This window comes from Sporothrix schenckii (assembly GCF_000961545.1).
Source record: "Sporothrix schenckii 1099-18 chromosome Unknown Cont43, whole genome shotgun sequence".
NCBI classification, from domain to species: domain Eukaryota; kingdom Fungi; phylum Ascomycota; class Sordariomycetes; order Ophiostomatales; family Ophiostomataceae; genus Sporothrix; species Sporothrix schenckii.
This window is the reverse complement of record NW_015971144.1, coordinates 1,023,987-1,045,756: the sequence shown is the minus strand read 5'-3', so window position 1 is coordinate 1,045,756 and position 21,770 is coordinate 1,023,987. Positions and strand designations below refer to the sequence as shown.

The 21,770-nt window shown below is 56.4% G+C and overlaps 4 protein-coding genes across 4 annotated transcripts; all 4 read left to right on the top strand.

Annotated features, from left to right (window-relative positions):
- Positions 1-1,556: 1,556 nt before the first annotated feature.
- Positions 1,557-8,445, top strand: SPSK_02128 (uncharacterized protein; the record flags this gene model as incomplete). The annotated part of the gene is made up of 3 exons (XM_016729005.1): positions 1,557-6,200; positions 6,242-7,666; positions 7,741-8,445. 3 exons carry the CDS (start codon positions 1,557-1,559, stop codon positions 8,443-8,445), a joined length of 6,774 nt encoding a protein of 2,257 aa, XP_016589081.1.
- A 1,930-nt stretch (positions 8,446-10,375) lies between these two features.
- Positions 10,376-12,430, top strand: SPSK_02321 (5-aminolevulinate synthase; the record flags this gene model as incomplete). The annotated part of the gene is made up of 1 exon (XM_016729193.1): positions 10,376-12,430. The coding sequence occupies one exon, from the start codon at positions 10,376-10,378 to the stop codon at positions 12,428-12,430; it is 2,055 nt and encodes a 684-aa protein (XP_016589080.1).
- Positions 12,431-15,980: 3,550 nt separating this feature from the next.
- On the top strand, positions 15,981-19,122 carry SPSK_02196 (uncharacterized protein; the record flags this gene model as incomplete). Its single annotated transcript, XM_016729070.1, has 2 exons — positions 15,981-17,694; positions 17,768-19,122. 2 exons carry the CDS (start codon positions 15,981-15,983, stop codon positions 19,120-19,122), a joined length of 3,069 nt encoding a protein of 1,022 aa, XP_016589079.1.
- Positions 19,123-20,041: 919 nt separating this feature from the next.
- SPSK_02489 (cellulose hydrolase) lies at positions 20,042-21,472 on the top strand (the record flags this gene model as incomplete). Its single annotated transcript, XM_016729358.1, has 1 exon — positions 20,042-21,472. One exon carries the CDS (start codon positions 20,042-20,044, stop codon positions 21,470-21,472), a length of 1,431 nt encoding a protein of 476 aa, XP_016589078.1.
- Positions 21,473-21,770: the final 298 nt, after the last annotated feature.

Sequence of the window (21,770 nt, the reverse complement as noted above, 5' to 3'; positions counted from 1 at the left end):
GGCCAAACGATTGCGTGCAAAACGCGCAGAAAGCGCAACACTAAAAAGTGGCCGCTCACTACGTTATTACAAAGCTACAGCCTGCTCAACCGGCCGAGCGACCAAGCTAGCGAGATTCCCCCACATCATAGCAAAGGACCGAACCGGACCTGAATCAAGCAAATGCACGCCATATGTCGTGGTCGCATTGATATTCTGATATATAAACTCGGTGGTTTATCAGCTCATATTTTCTTTGCTTTTTCTTATTTTTTTTATTTTTTTTAAAATTTTTTTTTTAAAAAAAAAGATCACTGTCAAAATTTTAAATTATGTTAGAAGTATTACTTGAAACCCTTTTTGATAATTCGTCTAATTTCAAGCATAATTACCGGCGGTGCCCGTTCCAACATACTATACCGATTACCCAGAGTACAACAGATTTTTATTACGGATACCCGAGTCGTGTAAGCCCCCGATACTTCACAGATATTTAGAGCCCCAACGCTTGACAAGAGTGCCTTGTGATGGTATGTCTATAGCATATGACAAGAGCTGCTATTTTGCTTTCTTACATGGCTCAAAGGACACACCTGGCCATCGTTTTGATACCCATATAGCCGTGCCTTTAGAAAGGGCGCATAAAAACTATCTAACACGGCATCAAACCGGACGGACAAATTATCGACTGCACGTGAGAACAATCGACAAGGACTCGACGAACGGCTTCTTACCAAGGTATAGGCCGGATTGCAATTAGCCTGAAGCAAAAGTAAAAGAGAGTAAATATTGAAAAGCATTTCGGAGACTTAATTAATATAAGGAGTAAGTGATAAAAAAGTCAACTCGGCAAAAAGGAAAACACATCACATCGAACATCTGGATAGATACATATTCCTGTATCGGGGCACCACACTTCGCTACGATGTCCTCCCAGGGCAAGCGCACTCTACGCGTTTTGGCGCGCCTGTTCATTGGCGAGATTCAGGGCCGTTTTGGCGTCGGGACATTTTCGATCTCCCAAAAATAGCCACACAACCCCCTTGCATCTAGGGCAATCCCGAGTCGTGCTTCACCTTTGCGCTAGACTTTTATCATTCGTTTCGTCTGGTGAAAAGTAGCCACCAAGGCGTTGACTCGAACGGTACCTTGATTCTTCAGCGGCAGAGGGCTGCATATTTGGCCGGTTTCTGGCACATTTCAACTGACCCCTTGTTATTTTCTGCCGGCCTCAGATTGCTCTCATCGCCTGGGGACATTTTGAGATTTTTCCCATTTCTCATTTTCCATTATCAATTTCATTATATTTTGTCGTATATTTCATCACCTAGGCTCCAGTTTCGTCTCACCAGACAGTGTCAAGGGGCTTTGCAAAGCAGTGCCGTTCATCTGTTGATTTTTTTGTTCTTCCATTCTTTTCATGTCCTCCAACCAGATGCACCATCGAGTAAGTGGCGAGGCTACATCTTATACTTGTGTTCACCCCGGTTCACCTTCTCCGTGCTCATCGCCATGTATCATTCACTCACACTGTGTCTTCACTCATCAGATATTCACTTTATCGGAGGCCTGCCATCATGTCAGGCAGCGGAGGCAATATTGACCCGTTCGAGTGGTCCAACGAGCGACTGATCCAGGAGCTGTGCACCAGCAACCGCTCGTGGTCCGCGCCGCCTCCGAAACGATGGCCTGATCCAGAGTTTCTCGCTGCCAAGCTCGAAGAGCATGACCTCGACGGCCAGCTTCTTCTCTGCTACGAAGACTACATGGGCCCAGGCGGATTCGAGTCCCTCTGCGCCGACTTGGGCATCGCAAAGATCCCCCACAAGCTGTCTTTGCGTGTGGCCATACGGTCATTTCAAAGAAAGAGCCCGGGTTATGCAGCGTGGAAAGCCTCTCAGGCTGCGGGAGACAATAACGACTTGACTGCATCCGAGGCAACGATGCCGCCGTCACCGCCACCTAAGAAGTCCCCGTCGAGCCGGCTGGAGAGCGGTGCTGCTCTCACCCCTGCCATCCAGAAAGGAGACAACCATGCTCGGCAGGCTGTACAAGAACCAGCACCGGTAGGAGTGGGAGTAAAGGACGGTAATTGGAATGTCATAGCGAATGGCACGGAGAAAGAAGGCTTTCAGCCAAACCTTATGCATGTCGACAGGCTCGAACCACCATCAGATACAGCCCTTGGCCAGACCAAGAAACGCAAGAGGTTGGCACCAACAAACATATCTTTCGAGCCCTGGCCACACAAGGAACGTCCTATTGACAATTTTGCTGATCCACTTGATACGTCTGCTGCCAAGATTGGTGTTGTCTCCAAGGGGCTCTGGCAAGAGAGCAAGAAGGGTGCTTACTTGGGCGACTGGAGCCTCACGAGGTATGCGCTGCTCCAAGATCCCGATCCGCTTGGCCCGGACTACAATGTAGACACCAAGAAGGACAAGAACGGGGATAGGGATGATGAAGAGGATGACAATGAGAACGATAGCTTTGGTTGGGCCGCTCCGTTGCCCATTCCCAGCGGACGGAGGTTGCAAGTGCACAGGATTTTGCATCGCTATTTTCGGCCAAACAGGTCGTCTGGTGTGCGACTGGGCCGCGCACGCTCAGCTCCAACCAATGATGCTCTCGCGGCCGGTGCCACTGTGGCAGACGATGACGAGGTTCTTCCTGCACTGGGCGAATCAGACGACGAAGGTTATGATACCGAGACCTGGGAGGCCATGGAGCAGGAGGCCAGGGAACGAATCGAGCAAAACAGCCAAGAAGGGCAACAGAAGAAAACCAAAAACGCGCCGCTCACCGTCGAAGCATTTGACGCTGTCATTGTAGACGCCATCCGCGACATTGAAACGCAGTGGACCAACAAGAAGCTACACAAGCTGCGGCGCCGTGAACACCAAATGTGGACCGCGGCCCGCCGTGCAGGCTCGCGCAAGTACCTCGTGGACCGGGCACGCAAGGAGGCCGACCGTTTCGCGCAGCGGATTAACAAGCTCGTGCAGGAGATGCGCCACGTCGAGTGGCGGAACGAGAAGGAGGTCCGACTGCAGGCCGCTGTACTTGATGCCAACATTGAAGACCGGCAATATGCACTCTGGGAAGCACGCCTGTACTCGTCCCCGACAGCACCGCGAAAAGTGACTGTCGACGAGAACGCCCTGCGACGGCAACCGTCCACGTCTCGTGCCATCCGGCGTAAGGCGCTGGAAGGCGACGAAGAGATTCTTACCAGCTCCTCGAGCGAAGAGGACGACGATCCTCGGATGAAAAACTTCATCGTGGACGATGATGACAACGGTACATTGTCGGACGGACCCATGGACATGTCCGATGACGACACCGGTGGCAGTGAGAGCCGATCCTCAAGCCGAGGCCCGGAAAAGCGGGAGACGATGAGACACCGTGACGAATCTAGAGAATTACAGTCAGGAACACTCCCGAGAGGCGATGCGGTCAAGGGGTTACTGGGGAGTCTGAAGGAGTATTTTCCACTCGGCAACATGGAGGCCATCGTCGGCAAAGGTGTTTCCTATTGGGAAAGCGGTAGGGACGTTACACGCTTGCTCTGCACGGTCTTCTCGAGCGCCGACCGCGAGCAGCTTGCACGGCTGGTCGATCACTGCACCCAGGCGACAAATATCGATGACACCTGGAATCAGTACTGCCGCCGGGCCATCGAGAACGGCGGTGATACAGAAGCGCCTCGCACTAGCATTGAAAGCGATGCTACCGCCTTTACGCGTTACTTTTACATCTTTGTGACATGCCGCGACGTGCCGTTGCAAGACTTTAACCCCACAGGCGAAGGCACGAGCGATGATATTGCAAGGAGCAGGGGAGAGCTTGGTGAATTTTGCGTGAAGCTACGAACGCTCGCGCCGTATTTTATCGAACCGACATCGAAATCAACACTGCCGTTGCCCGCCGCGTCCGCTCCTCCCCCTCCTCCCGCTCCTCCCGCTCTGTCAACCGCCGTTCCCAGGCCCAGCAATTGTGGAACTGGTATAGAAGTGGACATAGAAAGCGAGGACGAAGACGATGACGAGCTCAACATTTATGCAGTCCGCCCCGTCGTTGAAGAGATTGAGGATGATACAGACGAGGATGATGACGATGATGTCCTCTTCTCACATTCACAAAAGCGGCGAATGCGCCGCATTCGCAAAGACGAATCTGCCCAAGAGCTGCGCGACAAGGATCAAGCCCGGCACCAGGAACAGGAAAACCGTCGCAAGGCCCTTTATGAAAGCCTCGCGCAGTCAGGGACCTTGTCCCAGGACCAGACCCGGCTCATCATCAACACGGCCAAGGAAAAGCACCACGGCATTGTGTATGTCGACGAATGGATTGGCCGCAACATCCGCGACCACCAGGTTGAAGGCGTGCGGTTTATGTGGAACCAGATCATCGCGCCACCGGAGTCCCGGCAAGGCTGTTTGCTGGCCCATACGATGGGTCTCGGTAAGACCATGCAGGTCATCACGTTGCTTGTCGCCATTGCCGAGGCCGCCAAGTCGCCGGACGAGTCCATCGCGTCCCAAATCCCAGACGACCTCAAGGAGTCCAAGACGCTCATACTGTGCCCGTCGGGTCTCGTCGAGAATTGGCAGGACGAGCTGCTGGCCTGGGCGGCGCAATCGGGTGCGCTCGGCCACACGTACAGCATCACGTCGAGCATGTATGCCCGCCACCGGATCGGCGCCGTTCGGCATTGGGCCGAACGAGGCGGTACGATGGTGATTGGCTACCCGATGCTCAACATGCTTATCAAGGAGTTTAGCGACGAGGCCGTCGCGTTGGTGGAGCAGACGCCCAACATTGTCATTGCCGACGAAGCCCACAGCCTGAAGAACCCCAACTCCCGCATCAACCAATTGACCCGCAACTTCCGGACGTCGGCGCGCATTGCCATGACGGGTTCGCCGCTGGCCAACTCCGTGGACGAGTACCACTCCATGATCAACTGGGTGGCGCCCAACTACCTCGCCGCAAAGGACGAGTTTCGTGCCACCTACGCGAACCCGATCCGCGAGGGTTTCTACCGCGACAGCACACGGTCACAGCGGCGCCATGCCGTCAAGATGCTCAAGGTGCTCAAGGACACGGTCGCGCCCAAGATCCACCGTGCAACCGTCGCCTCACTGCAGGGCGTGCTGCCCCCAAAGTACGAGTTTATCATGTATCTGCCGCTGACGCCGCTGCAGCTGCGCGTGTACAAGACCTTTATCGACCTGTTGACCCAGCCTGGCATGGTGGCCGGTATTAATAGCACAGTGCAGCTATGGAACACGCTGGTCAACCTGACGCTGCTTCTGGCGCACCCCAAGATCTTCGAGAGCCGGCTCCGGGAGATGAAGCAGCCCAGGCAAACGGGCCCGCGCAGTGGCACGCTGCCGGCGCCCATGGTCGACCAGCTCCTGGCGGCGGTCCACGCCCAGAACATTGATGCACCCGAATACTCGTCCAAGATTATGGTTCTCATGGGCATCCTGGACGAAGCGAAGCGTGTCGGCGAGAAAGTGCTCGTCTTCTCGCAGAGCAAGCTCGTGTTGGACTACCTGCAGACCGCGTTCCAGCGCCAGGCGCGCCGCTACCAGCGGCTGGACGGCGACACCAGCGTCAGCAAGCGCCAGGCCATGGTCAAGGACTTCAATGCGGGCAGCGACGAGGTGTATCTGATCTCGACAACGGCGGGCGGTGTCGGCCTCAACATCCATGGCGCCAATCGCGTCGTTATCTTCGACTTTAAGTGGAATCCCATCCACGAGCAGCAGGCCATTGGTCGCGCCTACCGCATCGGCCAGACGCGCCGCGTCGTCGTGTACTGGCTGATTATGGGTGGCACCTTTGAGACGGTGCTGCACGACCAGGCCGTCTTCAAGACGCAGCTGGCCTCGCGTGTGGTGGACAAGAAAAACCCCCAGGCCTGGGCCGACCAGCTGCGCAACTACACCAAGGACCCCGAAGTCGTCCCTGTCGTCCCGGACACGGCGACCAAGTACAAGGGCCTCGATGTGGTGCTGGACGCACTCCTGCGCCCCGGCGCGCCCACGCAAGAGCGCATCTGCAAGGTCATGTCGACCGACACGTTTGAGATGGAAGAGCCCGAGGATGCGCTGACCACCGAAGAGCTCACCGAAGCCGTCAACATGGTCAATATGAACAGGATGCGGCTGCGGAGCGGTGTGGTGGGCCGGAGGGCGGCTTCCAAGTGGTCGGTGCGCCGGGAATGGCGGGCTCACAAACCACGACGATGCAGAGGGTCGAGCGCACACAAGTCGATGGAGCTAGGTTCCCGCCGACAGCGGCCGATTTTGCGACCTCGCATGCCATGGCGCGGGCTGGCGCAGGCAGTGTGCTGCCTTCGTTGGTGCTGGCATCACAGTCGCGGCAGCTTCAGCAGTCGCAGCAGCCAGGGTCTAATCCAGTCCCCAGCATGTATGCGTACGATGCTTTCCTCAACCAACCGGCTTCCGTACCGATGCAGATCCGCACGCAGTCTACCGCCCACACCATGCAACCCACGCCCGTCTTGCCAGCCGTCGTGCCGTCAAACGGCCATCTAGACCACCACGACTGGATTTCTGAACCGGTGCCTGAATCCAACATTGATCGTCCTCTCCGGCCGACGCCGGCACACAAACAGACGCCTGTATCAACACCAACAGTGCCACCACCGGGGCCCTCAAGCTCCTTGGCGGCTACATCGGAAGATTTCGTGGCTGTTTTGAAAGAGGCACTGCTCAGTGGAACTATGGATAGACAGCAATGCATATGGGAGCCTCGGACTGCCGAGCTCCTGGCACGCAGGACAGTTGACGAAATCGTAGCCTGTTTGCCAATGGCCAAGCTTTCGGGCCTGCCTGAGAAAGCGCAATGGGGCCGCCTCCGATCTTTGGTCACCAGGGTGCCAGGTTTCGCCGAGGCTACCGTGCACGGGGCGATTTCGGCAAAAGCGCTGGTGATGTTGAGGTCGACGGAGGACCAGAAGTTGGCTGATCTCGTGACCGGTGCCTTGGCCGAAATCGACTCCATGCCGCGCGCGTACAGTCTTAAGACGATGCCCAATGCTTGTAACCTATTTGGCGAACAACACACTGCCATACGCATCTTGGAGCGGAAGCTGTTTGACCGGTCGTGGACCAAACCCGCCGAAGCCAAAGGGAACTTTTATGTCGCGAGGAGTTTGGCGGAAGGCGCAATAGCCAACATCACTGTGCCAATCACTATGAATATAACACGGTGTGCCATCCTTGCGTTCCGCGATCCCGTCTTTGCGAGTGCGTTTGTCATGCCGACGTTTAGCCACCGGGCGTGGGCCGCGATGGCGCCGAACGAGGAAGCAGATTATGTGCGCCAACTGCACCTTCAGCACATGGTCGAGCATGCTGATGAGTACCGCAAGGGTTACCTCAAGATCAAGTATACAGCAGACGGCAGCACTCCGAAACCCAGTTTTATGCCCTTACCCATGCCCTTACCCATGCCCTCACCTATGGCGCCTCCCACTCACGCCACCAAGGCAGAGCCGATGGACGACGCCTCTGGCGCCAGGGCTCTCACGAACGTTCCAAGCCGGCCGCACTTGATGACCGGCAGCGGCAGGTCCAGCTTTAGCGAGACCCTTGGTGCCGCTTCGCCTCGACCGGCTGCCTCACCACCGATACGGGCCAAAGACCCAGACGTGCGTTTCCATCCTTTTTTATCTTACCCCTTTTGTCCATGACAATAGAACTAACCGTTTGTGTTTCTCAACAGCACCTCAAGCACCATCTGCAGCGGTCACAGATTTGGAGCCACGAGGTGCACGACCGGGGCTCCGTTGGCCTGGGACGAAGTGAAGGTGGTGGGCCGCCCCGAGAGGACCGGCCACGCGTGTCGAGTTCGGGCGCCAAATCGCGCGACCTGTTGGCCATGCGCGAGGTTGTGGAGCGCAGAGAGCGCAAGACGGCCGCCGTGTCGGTGTCGGCATCGGTGCCCCAAACGCCACAGCGGCCGTCGCCATCGCCATCGCCGTGGATGCCACAGGCACAGTCACAGGCACAGTCACAGGCACAGTCACAGGCACAGTCACAGACACCCGACATGCCACCCAACACGACCCCCAACATGACACAGGCTGCCCGGTCACAGGTGCACTCCTCTCGCTCCCCCCCGCCGCCTCCGTCCACCCACTCGGCTCGATCCAGCTCCGGCGCCGCCTCCCCTGTGCCCGACACCCAGGGCGCCGCCTTTCGTATCCGGGGCGCGCCACGGATCGACCCAGCCTCGCAATTGCAGCGGGGCCAGCAGAGCCAGAACCAACTGGAGCGCGACCTGCTGGACGCTGACCGGCGGCAGCAGAACGCCAAGAAGGACAAGGACAAGGCCGGCGGCAACAAGCCCCGCATCTTGCCACCGCCGAGCCGGGGCCCTGGGCCACAAGCCGGCGACAATGCACAGCATCCGTTCATTCTTGATTAATGGGGGCTTTGGCTGTGTTTCGTTCTTCCTCATGTGCTCCACTTTGTTTTACATGCGCTGGTTCTTCTACATTTGGTTCAGGCGTTTTACCTGGCGTCACGGTCGATTAATACTCCTTTATTTTTCTTACTTTATAGTTTCCAGTCAAGTACGCCCTAGCATTTCTTGTGAAGTATGTTTTGCGGAGTATATTCGGGCATATACGGGGTACAGCGGTGTGATATGACATGAAGTGAGCCAGAAAACTGAGGCATTGCAGTCCTGATACAATATGTGGTGCTTTCTGATCGTTTTTGTCGAATATATGTTCTCGAGCCGTATCTGTCTCGGACGCAATAAATCGTGAGGAGGCAATATGATAATAAAACATTCAAAAATAAACAACTTTCGATACATAAACACACACGCTGACGCTGTCCCGAAAGATGCACTGATGGCCTCTTGGAACAGCTTGGAACAGGAGGGACTTTTAACGTGTGAGCGCCTGTGACCACTTGCCGAGGCCGAGTCCAATCAGCAGCAGGCTAAACTGCATGACCGCTAGCGTCCTTTTGCTCTTCACCCAGAGGACGGTCAGGACGGATACGAGGGTGACTATTCTGTAGTACCCTACAAAAGGAACGCCAATTGAAGCAATCTACGTTGTCCACCTCCAATGTAATGCACAAATAAAGTGCGAGGGCATTATTAAGTAGAGGTCCTGCCGTCTTTCCCCTCCTTTGCGGCCGTTATTCTGCCCCTGTATTTTTGATCCTTCCTATTCTTGCGTTCCGTGCGGCGTCCATGCAGAAGTCACAGGAAAGAACAAGGCACAGGAACAAGGACCTATTTTGCGGGGAAGAAGGGACAAAAGTGCCTGAAAAGGGACTGGGCGGGCCTCGCTTCGACACCTGATTGGCCTAGCACGCCGATTCGATCTTAGTGGGAAAAAAAGAAGAAAGACTGAAGCAGTGGAAAAAGTTATTAGTCGTTGCCAATTCCGAATCCCGAGACGAAGACTGGCGAGGAAACAGCGACTGAACCTGTGCATCTAACGACCCATCTGCAATTTGCAGCAACAAATGTCGGATGTATGCACCGACAGCATGTAGACAGAGTTGAGAGCTAGAATGTTCTACACGGACCACCATGAATTGACTTGACAGATTTCCGACTATTGAGCAACCTGTTAGACACGAACTGGCTGACGTCGTGTCCGGTATGGCAAGCAAATAACACAGCGCTGGAACGGACCGTGTTCAAGGCACTTTGCTTCCTTCATTGAGACTTATAATTTTGTTTAATTTCCTCATAGTTTAGTATGTCCGCTTGCCGTCTCGGCTTCTGCTTCGCCGGCCACAGATTTTGGTTGTTTGGCTTGGTCCCCGTGGCTGCAAAAGCCCAGAAATGTTGCCAACAATATTGGAGACACAGCGCCCTTTCCGCCTGCACGTACGGACTGAGCGCTGGAGATCATTGACCACTGGCCCATATTATGGCCCGCGCTAGCGGTATTCCCCTCTTTTCAGAGCACTTTTTGCAGGCAGTTGGTTGATTTTGTCGCCTATTTCGTTACGGGACCACTGACCGTGGACGGTTTTAGTGTTCTTTTTTATTCCATGCTTCGTTCCCTTGTTTAGCCCTGGCCTAAATTGTTACTGCGTTTCGGATGTCCCTTCCTCGGATTTGCCACACCCCACCGTCCAACCAACCACCGTGTGCCCTTTCTCTCTTTGTCATTGCTTTTTCTGGAACTGCAACTTTTTTGGACACTTTCCTTATTTTCTTAATGGTCATTGTCATTTTTGCATCATCGTCTTGCATTTCCCTCTCTGCTTAGTCCGTACTGACTCGCTGTCCGAATTGGACTGTCATACAACGCCGCCCTCCGAATAACGAACTCCAACAAGAAAAAAAAAGGAAACGAAAAGAAAAAAGAAATCCCACCGCAATGGACGCCGTTCTTCGCCAGTCCAAGGCCGTGTGCCCCTTCCTCAAGAAGGCCTCGCCGGCTACGCTCCGCGCTCTCTCGACCGCCTCCCGCCAGCAGGCTGCCCCCGAGGCATCCTCGGCTCTGATTGCTGCATCCCCCTGCGGCGGCGCCCTATCGAAACTGCAGCTGCTCGCAGGCCGCTGCCCCGTCATGGGCAAGGCTATGGCCGTCCAGGCCACCCGCATTGGCACTAGCCGTGTTGCTGCCAGCAGCAGCATGGGCTACCGCGGTGTGGCAGCCTCGCTCTCGGCGGCCTTCTCGATGTCTGCCGTCGCTTCGGCCCCTGCTGCCCGCGCCCACGGCCTCCACGGCTCTGCCGCCCGCACTTGCCCCCACGCGGCGTCGGCAACTGCTTCAACTGCTTCATCGGCTCCGCGTACGGCCCGTCTCCATACCAGCCGTTCCCAGGAGGCCAGAGCCGTTGACGGCCACGTTTTCAATGACAAGCGCATTCCCGCCGGCATCCCCGGCGCCGACAAGGTGTCCAAGGCCGCCAAGACCGCCGTCGCTGCGGGCAAGGCCTCCACCACGCCTGGCTTCGCCGCGGCGCCGGCCATGGCGCAGACCAAGTTCGACTACGAGGGCTTCTACGAGGCCGAGCTGGACAAGAAGCACAAGGACAAGTCGTACCGCTACTTCAACAACATCAACCGCCTCGCCAAGGACTTCCCCCGTGCCCACATGGCCGACAAGGAGGATCGCGTTACCGTCTGGTGCGCCAACGATTACCTCGGTATGGGCAGCAACCCTCAGGTCCTGCAGACGATGCACGAGACCCTCGACGAGTACGGTGCCGGTGCCGGTGGCACCCGCAACATCTCGGGCCACAACCGCCACGCCGTCCACCTGGAGGAGACGGTCGCACGCCTGCACGCCAAGGAGTCGGCGCTGGTCTTTAGCTCGTGCTACGTCGCCAACGATGCCACGCTGGCCACGCTCGGCAGCCGCATGCCCGGCTGCGTGATCCTGTCGGACAGCCTCAACCACGCGTCCATGATCCAGGGCATCCGCCACTCGGGCACCCAAAAGATTGTGTTCCGCCACAACGACGTTGAGGACCTCGAGGCCAAGCTGGCCGCCCTGCCCCTCAACGTCCCCAAGATTATTGCTTTCGAGTCCGTCTACAGCATGTGCGGCTCCATTGGCCCGATTGAGGCCATCTGCGACCTCGCCGACAAGTACGGCGCTCTGACCTTTTTGGATGAGGTCCATGCCGTCGGCATGTACGGACCAAACGGCGCCGGCGTCGCCGAGCACCTCGATTTTGACGCCCACGTCCAGGGCCGTCCCAGCGGCACCCTCATGGACCGCATTGACATTATCACTGGCACGCTCGGCAAGGCCTACGGCTGCGTCGGCGGCTACATTGCGGGCAGCGCCCAGCTGGTGGACATGATCCGCTCGCTCGCGCCCGGCTTCATCTTCACCACGTCCTTGCCCCCTGCGACCATGGCCGGCGCCCGCACCGCCATTGAGTACCAGATGAACTACGCCGGCGACCGCCGCCTGCAGCAGCTGCACACCCGCGCCGTCAAGGAGAGCCTGGCCGCGCGCGACATCCCCGTCATTCCCAACCCGTCGCACATTGTTCCCCTTCTCGTGGGCGACGCCGAGGTCGCCAAGCAGGCCTCGGACATGCTGCTGCGCGACCACCAGATCTATGTGCAGTCCATCAACTACCCCACCGTCCCCGTCGGCCAGGAGCGCCTGCGCATCACGCCCACGCCGGGCCACGTCAAGGAGTTCCGCGACCGCCTTGTCCACGCCGTCGACTCCATCTGGACCGAGCTGGGCATCCGCCGCACGTCGGACTGGGCCCGCCAGGTGCCCGGTGGTTTCCTGGGCGTTGGCGCGCCGCCCGCCGCCGAGAACAGCCCGCTCTGGACCGACGAGCAGCTGGGTATCACCCAGGCCGTCCGTGCGCTGCAGCAGCAGGACAGCCACAAGGACAATGGTCTGACGGAGGCGCTCCTGGCCCAGGAGAAGCTGTCGCCCGTTGCTGCGACGGCCTAACGCGGTTTCTATTATGCCGAGAGGGACCGGGGGGCGTGTTCGAGAACAAAGGAATGGATTTGGTGGTAGGCTGTGGGCTGTGGGGGACCATGGCGGAGGAAAAAAATAAAATAAAACGCCAAGGCAATAGCAAGCATTTCAAGCATTGCGCGGGACAAGGGAACGAACTCAATCTCGTGTTCTTTGCCTTGGCTTTTGTTTTGCCGCGTTTCTTGGCACTGGTCAATCCTTATACCACATATGCCTGTCCGCTCCGTCTCCGCGTTTCTGACCACACCCCCAACCCCGGTCCTGCGACTAGGGAAATCGGACCTTTGAATTGGGTGTCGGAGTAGGCCCAGGCTGAGACTTTGTCTCGAGCTCTGGACCTGGCTCCGAGCCTTAGGTCGGGCTTTGTTCTCTCTCGTGCTACTGAAACCATATGGCGGTGGGCTTGACCTACTGCTATTTGAACACCTAAGCTTATCCTTCGTCTTTTGCTGGGTCGGCGCCACTCTTTTTCGTGCTTTTCTCTTTGTTTCGCGTTTCTTTGCCTTCTTTCTTCTCACACTGCATCTCACCTACATTCTTACACGGACCAGTTGGTGAACTACTGGTACTCTCCGCGAGACGTGCAGGCACAGGTCCGCATGTTTATTCGTTGTCTGATGTTTGATGGGAGGGGCGAGTGTGTGAGAGATAGGCAAGAGACAAGGAACGAGAGGGAACAAGTAAAAAGATGAGGGTCGTGCTCGCCTATTTTTGAATATGATCATTTTTTGGTGCGTGAGAAAAGAAAACGTCAGATATGTCCTGACGTAAGGTTATTTTGTCTTTTTTGTGGTATCCTTCAATCTCATGATGTCCGACATCTATCGGACCGACCAAATACAGGAACTCCATCAGATGCCGCCACAGATTGTGAGCGTTGCATGACTACTGCACTTTTCTGGTTCCTGTGATGCATTTTTTATGATGAGCATGTGGACTGAGAGCCGTGACTCCGTTAAGTCCTCGGAATTTTCGTTTTGTTGTCGAACTGCCGATAGTAAAATGGTCCGGTCAGGGGCGAAGATGAACCGGAAGGTGTAGCAAACCATTTTCGAGATTGACCAAATGGAACGGCGTTCAAAACGGGAATGGCAAAGAGAGCAAAGGTGTGCGCTCGAAAGGCACGGATGATAAAATTGCGTTGATGCTAGTATGCTTATGCCACGCGAGATACGGGCGCACCGATGCACGATTGTAGGGCCGGGATCTCCATGTCAGACGTCAATGTGAAGACGCACTCGGAGAAAGCCACACCAACAGAATAAACATGCGCGCTCGTGTTCGTACTCGGCGCCGCGCTTCTTCTTCCCCAACTGCCGTGAACGAGAAGGCTGTTGACAGGGGCAAGCGAGATGCGGCAAAGAGGGGCTGTTCATACGGTTGAGCGTCATGGGCAGCAAGCGGCTTACACGGAGGAAGCCGCGACCCAACCATGACGCCTGCATCAGGAAGGAGCCTTCCAGCGTGGTGGATACTCTCGTGGCAAAAACGACAAAAGAAACAATCTACAGATCATAAAGACAATCTAAGACGAACTCGGGACGTGCAAAAATCGTCTTTGCAGCGAGGGAAACGAGAAAATTGCAAATGTGCGAAAAGACACGCACAAAACTGCGAGAATCGTGACGGATGTTCGCTCATGGGCTAAGGTGCGGTTGACACTGCACGTCACGTGATATGATTATGTCAAGTTCGACCAATTTAGCCAATCAGGAGACACGTTCGACCCCACGACAAGGCTCGAGCGAGGTGCGCTAGTGTCTAATGCAGTTTAAGGAGCGGAGACGGAGCTGCCAAACTTACAAATTGCTCCGTCTCCGTCGGAGCCTCTTACGGAAGCAAACCTTCAACATCAGACGTTCTTACTCCCCTATGCTCACGACGCCTTATGTCATTACGAATTCAGACGCGATGGGAAGAACCATAACCCTACCTGTCCTGCCTTCGTGATATTTTTTTTTCTCGGGCCAAGCTTCAGCTTCGGGGATTTATCTGATTCGTCATACCACATCCTGATGATATTTGTTCTGTTTTCTGTCTTCTGCCTGATGTTGTCTCTGCTCTGCTTCGTCATTCTCCTAGTGCCATCGCCCGTACAAGGTACTTGCGTGTCCACTGCTGGGAATGCTTGAGCGGTCACCCTGGAAAGCAGAATCTCATTACGTGGGTTCCTTCCTTGTCAGACATCTCGCTCTTCGGGCCATCGCTCCTTCCGCTTGCTGTTGTTTCGATCTTGTGACGTTGTCCAGAGAGTTTTCTGAGTCTCATCGTCCCACCCCTATGCATTACTTTGCCTGCATCACTTCCACCGATTCTCAACTCCCACGTTGAGCATTGCACTCTTACACTGATCTTCGTACTCATACGCATACGCACACTCAACAAGCTCGCTCACAACTCATACTTCACCCCCCCCCTGATCATAATATCGGCGACAGAATCAGCCAAGCCGCACTTTCTATTGTATGCTATTGCAAGTGACACGGCCACAGCCATGGTGGAATTTCACGGACCGTCTCCAACAACTCCATAAGCCGCCTGTTTATCAATCTCGTACCCGAGTGTCTCGCAATCCCTTCCCCGACCGGTCTCAACCTCTCGCACCATTTGCCAGCTTCTCTTTCGCACTGCCGACCGACCGGCTTCTCAACGGTTGTCGGTGTGCCTCCACTCTTCCTCGCCCACTTCGTCTCGGCCGAGCCCCTTGTCTTCTTTGCTACTCATTACTTTGCATTATCTGATTCGAGACTGTCCTTTCGTTACTTTCACAGTCATCTTTTGCTTGGATGCTTGGGATCCTTGGGATGCCGTCATCCCTGAGCGGCCTTTCCTCATCCAGTACTTCCGTTTCCTCCCATTGAGTGACTCGGGTTGACTGCCGAGTGTGTGATCTCGTGCAAGACTCGCGTGTCTCTAACGATTTCTCTTCTATCCTGTTCCTCGCAACTTATATTGTGGTGGGACTTTTTGTCCCCTGCTACTGCTCACGCTCACACATTTTTTTTTCTCTCTTTTGCTACAAAGTTTGCAACACGGTTGGCATACCACATAAGGAAAAGCAGAGGGCAGAAAGTGGTGACAGCCTCGTCGTTCAACGTGTCCATACCACGTATAACACGCAAAAGGTCCATTGCTGCACTTACAACCAAACCGCACATTGACGCAACCCGATCACACCACGCCTAGCGGTGCACTTTCTCAGCAACAGTCACCATCACAGACACCTGCTGTCATGCTTCCCGTTAGCAAAAACAAGGGTCCTCGGGCCTGCTCGACGTGTGCAAAGGCCAAGAGTCGTTGCGTACCTGGCCCAGTAGCCAACATTTGTGAAAGGTAAGTTTTGGGCTCATAAATGAATTGTGTTGTGCAATTGCATTCCTTTGTCTACTTTACAGGAGCAATTCTGGCTTTCGATGGTTGAACATTGGTCTTTCTAACGCTCCCAAGATGCCACCGACTCAACAAGCCATGTGGACTTCAAACTCCGGCCCCGCCGAGGAAGCGGCGTTTGGATGACAGCATGGAGGGCATCCGGCCAACAGGATCGGTACAGAGCGGCAATGGCGGCACGACGGGGAACCATAACAGCCAAACCGGTCATCCGACTTCTGGAAATCCGCACATGTCCAATGGTCGCATAAACGGACATTCGGCCGGTGGTAAGACACAGCAGCGTGCGGCACCCAAGCCGACGCGTGTGGCCGAGCTAGAGCGTCGCCTTGAGGACCTGACGTCGCGGCTTGACTCTGTGAGTCAGCAGCAGAAGCTGCACAACGAGATCAACCCGCCCGAGTCCAATGACCCAAACCACCGCTCCAGTCCGTTGGATATCTTCCGCCTCAAGGCGCACTGGGGCTACATGTACCCTGCACGGCACCTCTTCCCCACTGACAACCCCAACCTACGGTCAGACGCGGCAGCGAACGACGCTCTTAAGGGTACCTTTACATCTCGCCAGAGTTCCATGTCACAGCAGCACGCCGGCATCTCGCCCCCTATGACCGTCGTCGCCTCACCCGCATCCAACGCGCAGAACAGTAGCACGGCGTCTGGGAGGGCATCGAATAGCAGCAGGCACCGGGCGAAGGACGATGCAATGCCGGCATCCACCTTCATTCCCTCGTTTATCACGCCCGGCCAGCGGAACTACTACAACCAGGCGTCTCCAGGCGCAGCATTCTCGGCGGCCGCTAAACGGCACAGTGAGGTTGCGGCGAACATTGCTGCAATGGCCGGTGCAGCCTCGAAGCAGCAGCAGCGCTACTACCCGCCAACAGCCACGTCGGGCGGTGAGGGTGCAGCAACCCCGGCCAGCTTGCCTCCGCTAAATTCGGTGAACCTGACGCCGGACAATATCTGGCCTAAGAACGACGACGCGGAGATTATGCTGTCCGAGTTCCGCAAGTTTATGATGCCGCTCTTCCCCTTTGTCATTATCCCGGAGTACGTCACATCCGAGAAGCTGCGCATTGGCCGCCCCACGCTGTGGAAGTCGGTCATGATGGCTGCCTGTCACCTTGACGGAACGCGCCAAATCGCCATGGGCAATCAATTGCTGGGTGAGGTGGCGGCAGCGGCTTTCTTGCAACCGCGCCGGACGCTCGACATGCTGCAGGCGGTGCTTGTACTAGTCGGCTGGTTCCACTACAACATCAACAGCTTCCAGCTGATCAACTTCTTCTACCTGGCGCGGGCGATGTGTGTGTCGCTCGGTATCAGCGAGGCGCTCCCGCCCCTCACGGCATCTTCTCGTTCCAAGAAGGCAGGTGGAGCACCTGCTGGAGCGAGTGGTGGTGATGACGCTCAAAGTAGTTGTTTCTCCAACTTGAGACACAACAGTGCCCAGGCAGGCAACGATGCGGACGAGACTGGCGACGTCGATCCGCAGACCACCGACTACCCGCCCGTGGCCCTGGAGCAGATGCGCACGTTTGCCGGCACCTTTTATCTTGTCGCGCTGGCGACGACGACGAACAAGCGGCCCGACATTATGATGAACACAGCCTACTTGGAAACATGCTGCCAGGTCCTCGAGCGCCAGATGGAGTACCCATCAGACGCGTATCTGGTGCAGCTCGTGCGCATCCAGCAGCTGAGTCAGTCGATTTCTGTGGCATTTTCGTTACGCACCGACGGTGTGCAGGTGGGCATGTCGTTTCGCCATATGATGCAGAACCTGCGCCAGCAGATTGAGGCCTTCAAGGCCCAGATGCCGGAGGCCTACCACGACGATGGTCAGTTTACCAATGTTTGAAGATCTTTAAAGATGGAGGTTGTTGATGAATTGCTTACTAACCCGCCCTTCAGTCAACCTCGTTGGCCATGTCCACGCGGCCGAGATCCTTCTCTACGAAGCGGGCCTACAAGAAATCGGCATTGACCCGGCACTGCGCGACGAGCCCTTGTCGGCCGGCGACCGCCTGGAGCTACTGTGGGCCTGCACGTACGCCATCAAGGACTTGATGCGCAACCGCTTCCAAGACTACATCACCGACCAACCGCGCTTCCTGTGCCTGTCGACATTCGACTTTACGTATGCCTTTTTGACCTCGCTCAAGCTCATGACCCTGCAAGCGCCCGGCTGGGACGGCCGCCGAGTGCGAACGGAACTGGCCTTTGACGACCTCATTGACCGCCAGATTCTGGACCTGCAGCTGCTCGCGGAGCGTCGTAGCCAAAAGCGCTTCCGCATCTCACCCGACGAGCCTCTTCGCCCCAGGACAACCAATGGCGCCGGAGCCGGGACAAGCGATGCCGTCCCATCTCTGGTGACGGCAACGACAAGCTACAGCGGCACAAGGAGTGGAGAGTCTAGCAGCGGCAACAGCAGCAACGGGTCACCAGCCAGTTCCGAGGCAGATGCTATCGGCAAAGACTCGACGCCGACTGGGCACAGCAGTGATGCGAACGGCACGAACAATACTGGCGGAAAAGCCGACACGAGCAAGACCAATTCCAACGATACTAGCGACAAACAAGCGAGCAACATTTGCCGGCCTATGATGGATCCTCGCCAGGATCCCTTTACGCGCCTGGCCGAGCGCCTATCCGATCTTAAGGCCATGATTTCCAAGGAGTTGGACAGTCTACCGGGCGACAGCAGTGGCGCCCTGAATCCGATTATCAATGGCGCCGGGCCGGCGAATACCATGGGCCCGCTGCCGTTTGCCACCATGATGGATGCCGTGCCCTCATCCGCCCGGACGGACCGATCCAGCGCTCAAGAGCAGAGCCAGAGCCAGGCCCAGGTCCCCATGCAGCAGTCTGCGAACATGGACACGGAAATGGCCTCGTCATCGCCGTCAAACGTCAATGTTGCAGGGCCCGGCGTCGCCGGCTATGCAGGTCACATGGACGCTCCAGACCCGCATCCGCTGAACCTGCAGCAGCAGCAGCAACAGCCACTGCAGCCGCACCAACAGCCACTGCACTTGGCCTCACCCGGTACTGTTGAGGCAACGGCCACCGATGCACCGCTTGAATCCATTGCGATTTACTCCGAGCCGTTCCTCAGCTTTACGGACGCGACCATTGATTACATGCAGAACATGGACGGCCCCGGCCTCCCTGACTTTCTCAATGCACCCGGATGGGAGTCGTACATGGACGCCAACATGGGCACACCGGCGTATTACGATTCTTGGGGCCAGATGAATTTGTAAGCGTGACTGCAGTCGGAGCGAGCAGATGAAGCGTCCTCTGTCCAATGCTGCATGTGCCGGTGCGAGAAGGAGAGGACCTCTCGCTCTAAGCGCCGCGAATCTGTCTTGATCCTGGGTTGCGGTTCTGAATTGATCTCCCCCGCCCGTCTCTTTCTTGTCCATTTCACCGGATTTATCCGCACAAAATATGGGTTCGCCAGATGGTCATTTACCCGATCTACCAAACGAACCAGTACGTCACAAAAGGGGGGGCACGAATGTTGGCGTTGTCGGATGACATATTTGCACATCTGTTGTTATTTGGATTTCTTGACTATTTCTTTGGTTTATGCATAACGCCATGGCTTGGGTATGACAACTTCTTCTGTAGAGAGGGATGGAATAATTATTGGGAAAAGGAAACCTGTTTACGATTTTAACTTGTTTGCTTTTGGCTTTGTGTTGACTTTCGGGTGCAACCACTACGATGTTTTATAGATTTGGGCTCATGGCTATTGTACCATCTGCAGACAATCACAGCACACTTACACTTTGACTTTTGGATACAGCTTTTTCTAGCCGCGTGCGCCAAGACAGCCCAAGCAATCAGTGGGAGGTAAGATTCTTGTTAACACCCGGCAATATACAACGATATCGGGAGAGAAGAGCTGCTATGTGCTAGTTAACTACCGATACGGACGCGGGGAAAGAGAATTGACGGTGCAACGGAGATGCAGAGAAAAAGGGGCACGAATATATATGTACGAGCCGATTGAAGGTCAAGTGCTTTCGCTGCAAGAGTCGGCAGCACTGCGACCATTTTGCTGCACGTCCCTCCACGAAGCAGCATATACGAGGACAGCAATAACAAGCAAAACAAATACCAGCAAGCACATATATCTGAACTATGCGGTTTATATCAGCTGCTCTTGCGGCCTCAATGGCGACGACCGGCGTAGCCGGCCCAGTCAACGAGGTCGTCTACGAGCTTTACCCGCGGCAAGGTGGCGGTGCTGGCAGCGTGTCGACACTGACCGTCAACCCGGACAAGACGTACCAAAAGATGGACGGGTTTGGGTTCAGCCTGGCCTTTCAGCGCGCCAACCTCATCACCAACATGAAGGACGCGGCCAAGCAGCGGCAGCTGCTGGACCTGCTGTTCAACACGACGTCGGGCGCCGGGTTCTCGATGCTGCGCAACGGCATCGGGTCGTCGCCCGACTCGAGCTCGGACCACATGAACTCGTTTGCGCCCAAGAGCCCGGGCAGCCCGACGGCCAAGCCCAACTACCAGTTTGACGGCAAAGACTCGGGCCAGCTGTTTGTCAGCCAGGAGGCGTTCAAGACGTACGGCGTGCGCACCATCTACGCGGACGCGTGGAGCGCGCCGGGGTACATGAAGACGAATGGCAACGAGGCCAACGGCGGGTCGATTGCGGCAGACTGGAAGCAGGCGTATGCGGACTACCTGTTGGCGTACGTCGGGTTCTACCGGGACGCGGGCGTCACGGTGTCGCACCTGGGCTTCCTCAACGAGCCCGAGTACAGCGCCAACTATGCGTCGATGGGGGCGTCGGGCGCGCAGGCGGCCGACTTTATCAAGCTGCTGTACAAGACGATCCAGGCACAGAACCTCACGGACTCGCTGGGCATTGTGTGCTGCGAGTCGGAGGGCTGGGGCAACCAGGTCAGCATGACGAACGCGATCAAGTCGGCGGGCGCGGACGCCCTGGTCAAGGCCTTTAGCTCGCACACGTACACGAGCGGGCCCTCGGGCCCCATGAACGTCAAGGTGCCCATGTGGCTGTCGGAGCAGTGCGACCTGAACGGCGGATGGTCGACGGCGTGGTCGGGGGGCGGCGGCGCGGGCGAGGGCATGACGTGGGCCAGCAACATTATGAACGCGATTGTGAACACGAACATTGGCGGGTACCTCTACTGGGAGGGCGTGCAGGGGCCGAGCCCCAACACGAACGAGAAGCTGATCAAGGTGGACAACAGCACGAACACGTACGAGGTGGCGAAGCGGCTGTGGGCGTTTGCACAGTTCTCGCGCTACGTGCGCCCCGGGGCCACGCGCATTGCGGCGACGGGGGCGGGCACCGGTCTGCGGGCGGCGGCATTCCAAAATGTGGACGGCACGATTGCCGTGGTGCTCATCAACAGCGCGGCGTCGCCCAACACGGTGACGGTCAAGGTGGCGGGCGTGACGGTGCCCTCGACGGCGACGGGCGTGGGTCTCTGGGTGACGGACAACACGCACAGTTGTGAGAAGTCGACGGCGACAGTGACGGCAGACGGGGCTGTGTCCGGATCGGTGCCGGGACACGGCATGGGCACGTTCGTGATTCCAGCAGCTGTGAAGACGTAAGTAACGTCTGGCAAGCATGTGCGGAGAGACGGGAGACGCAATGAGGAATGGAAATGTGGCAGCCGGGTCGTCGCGCCGAGACTGGTGCAGTTTGCATGTGTTTTGTTCGTGTAAGTCGTTAGCTTGGATACAGTAGTGATCGCCCCAGCCCGCTGCGGATAAAAAAAAAGCTCTAGCTCGACCCCCACTGGGCCGTTTTAAGCCGCGTTCGGAGCTCAATTGACGCAACAGCGCCACCAGCGCAGTCATTTTGCTTTCTCGATTCTGCATTCTTGTCTTCTTTTAATTCTTGCCAACA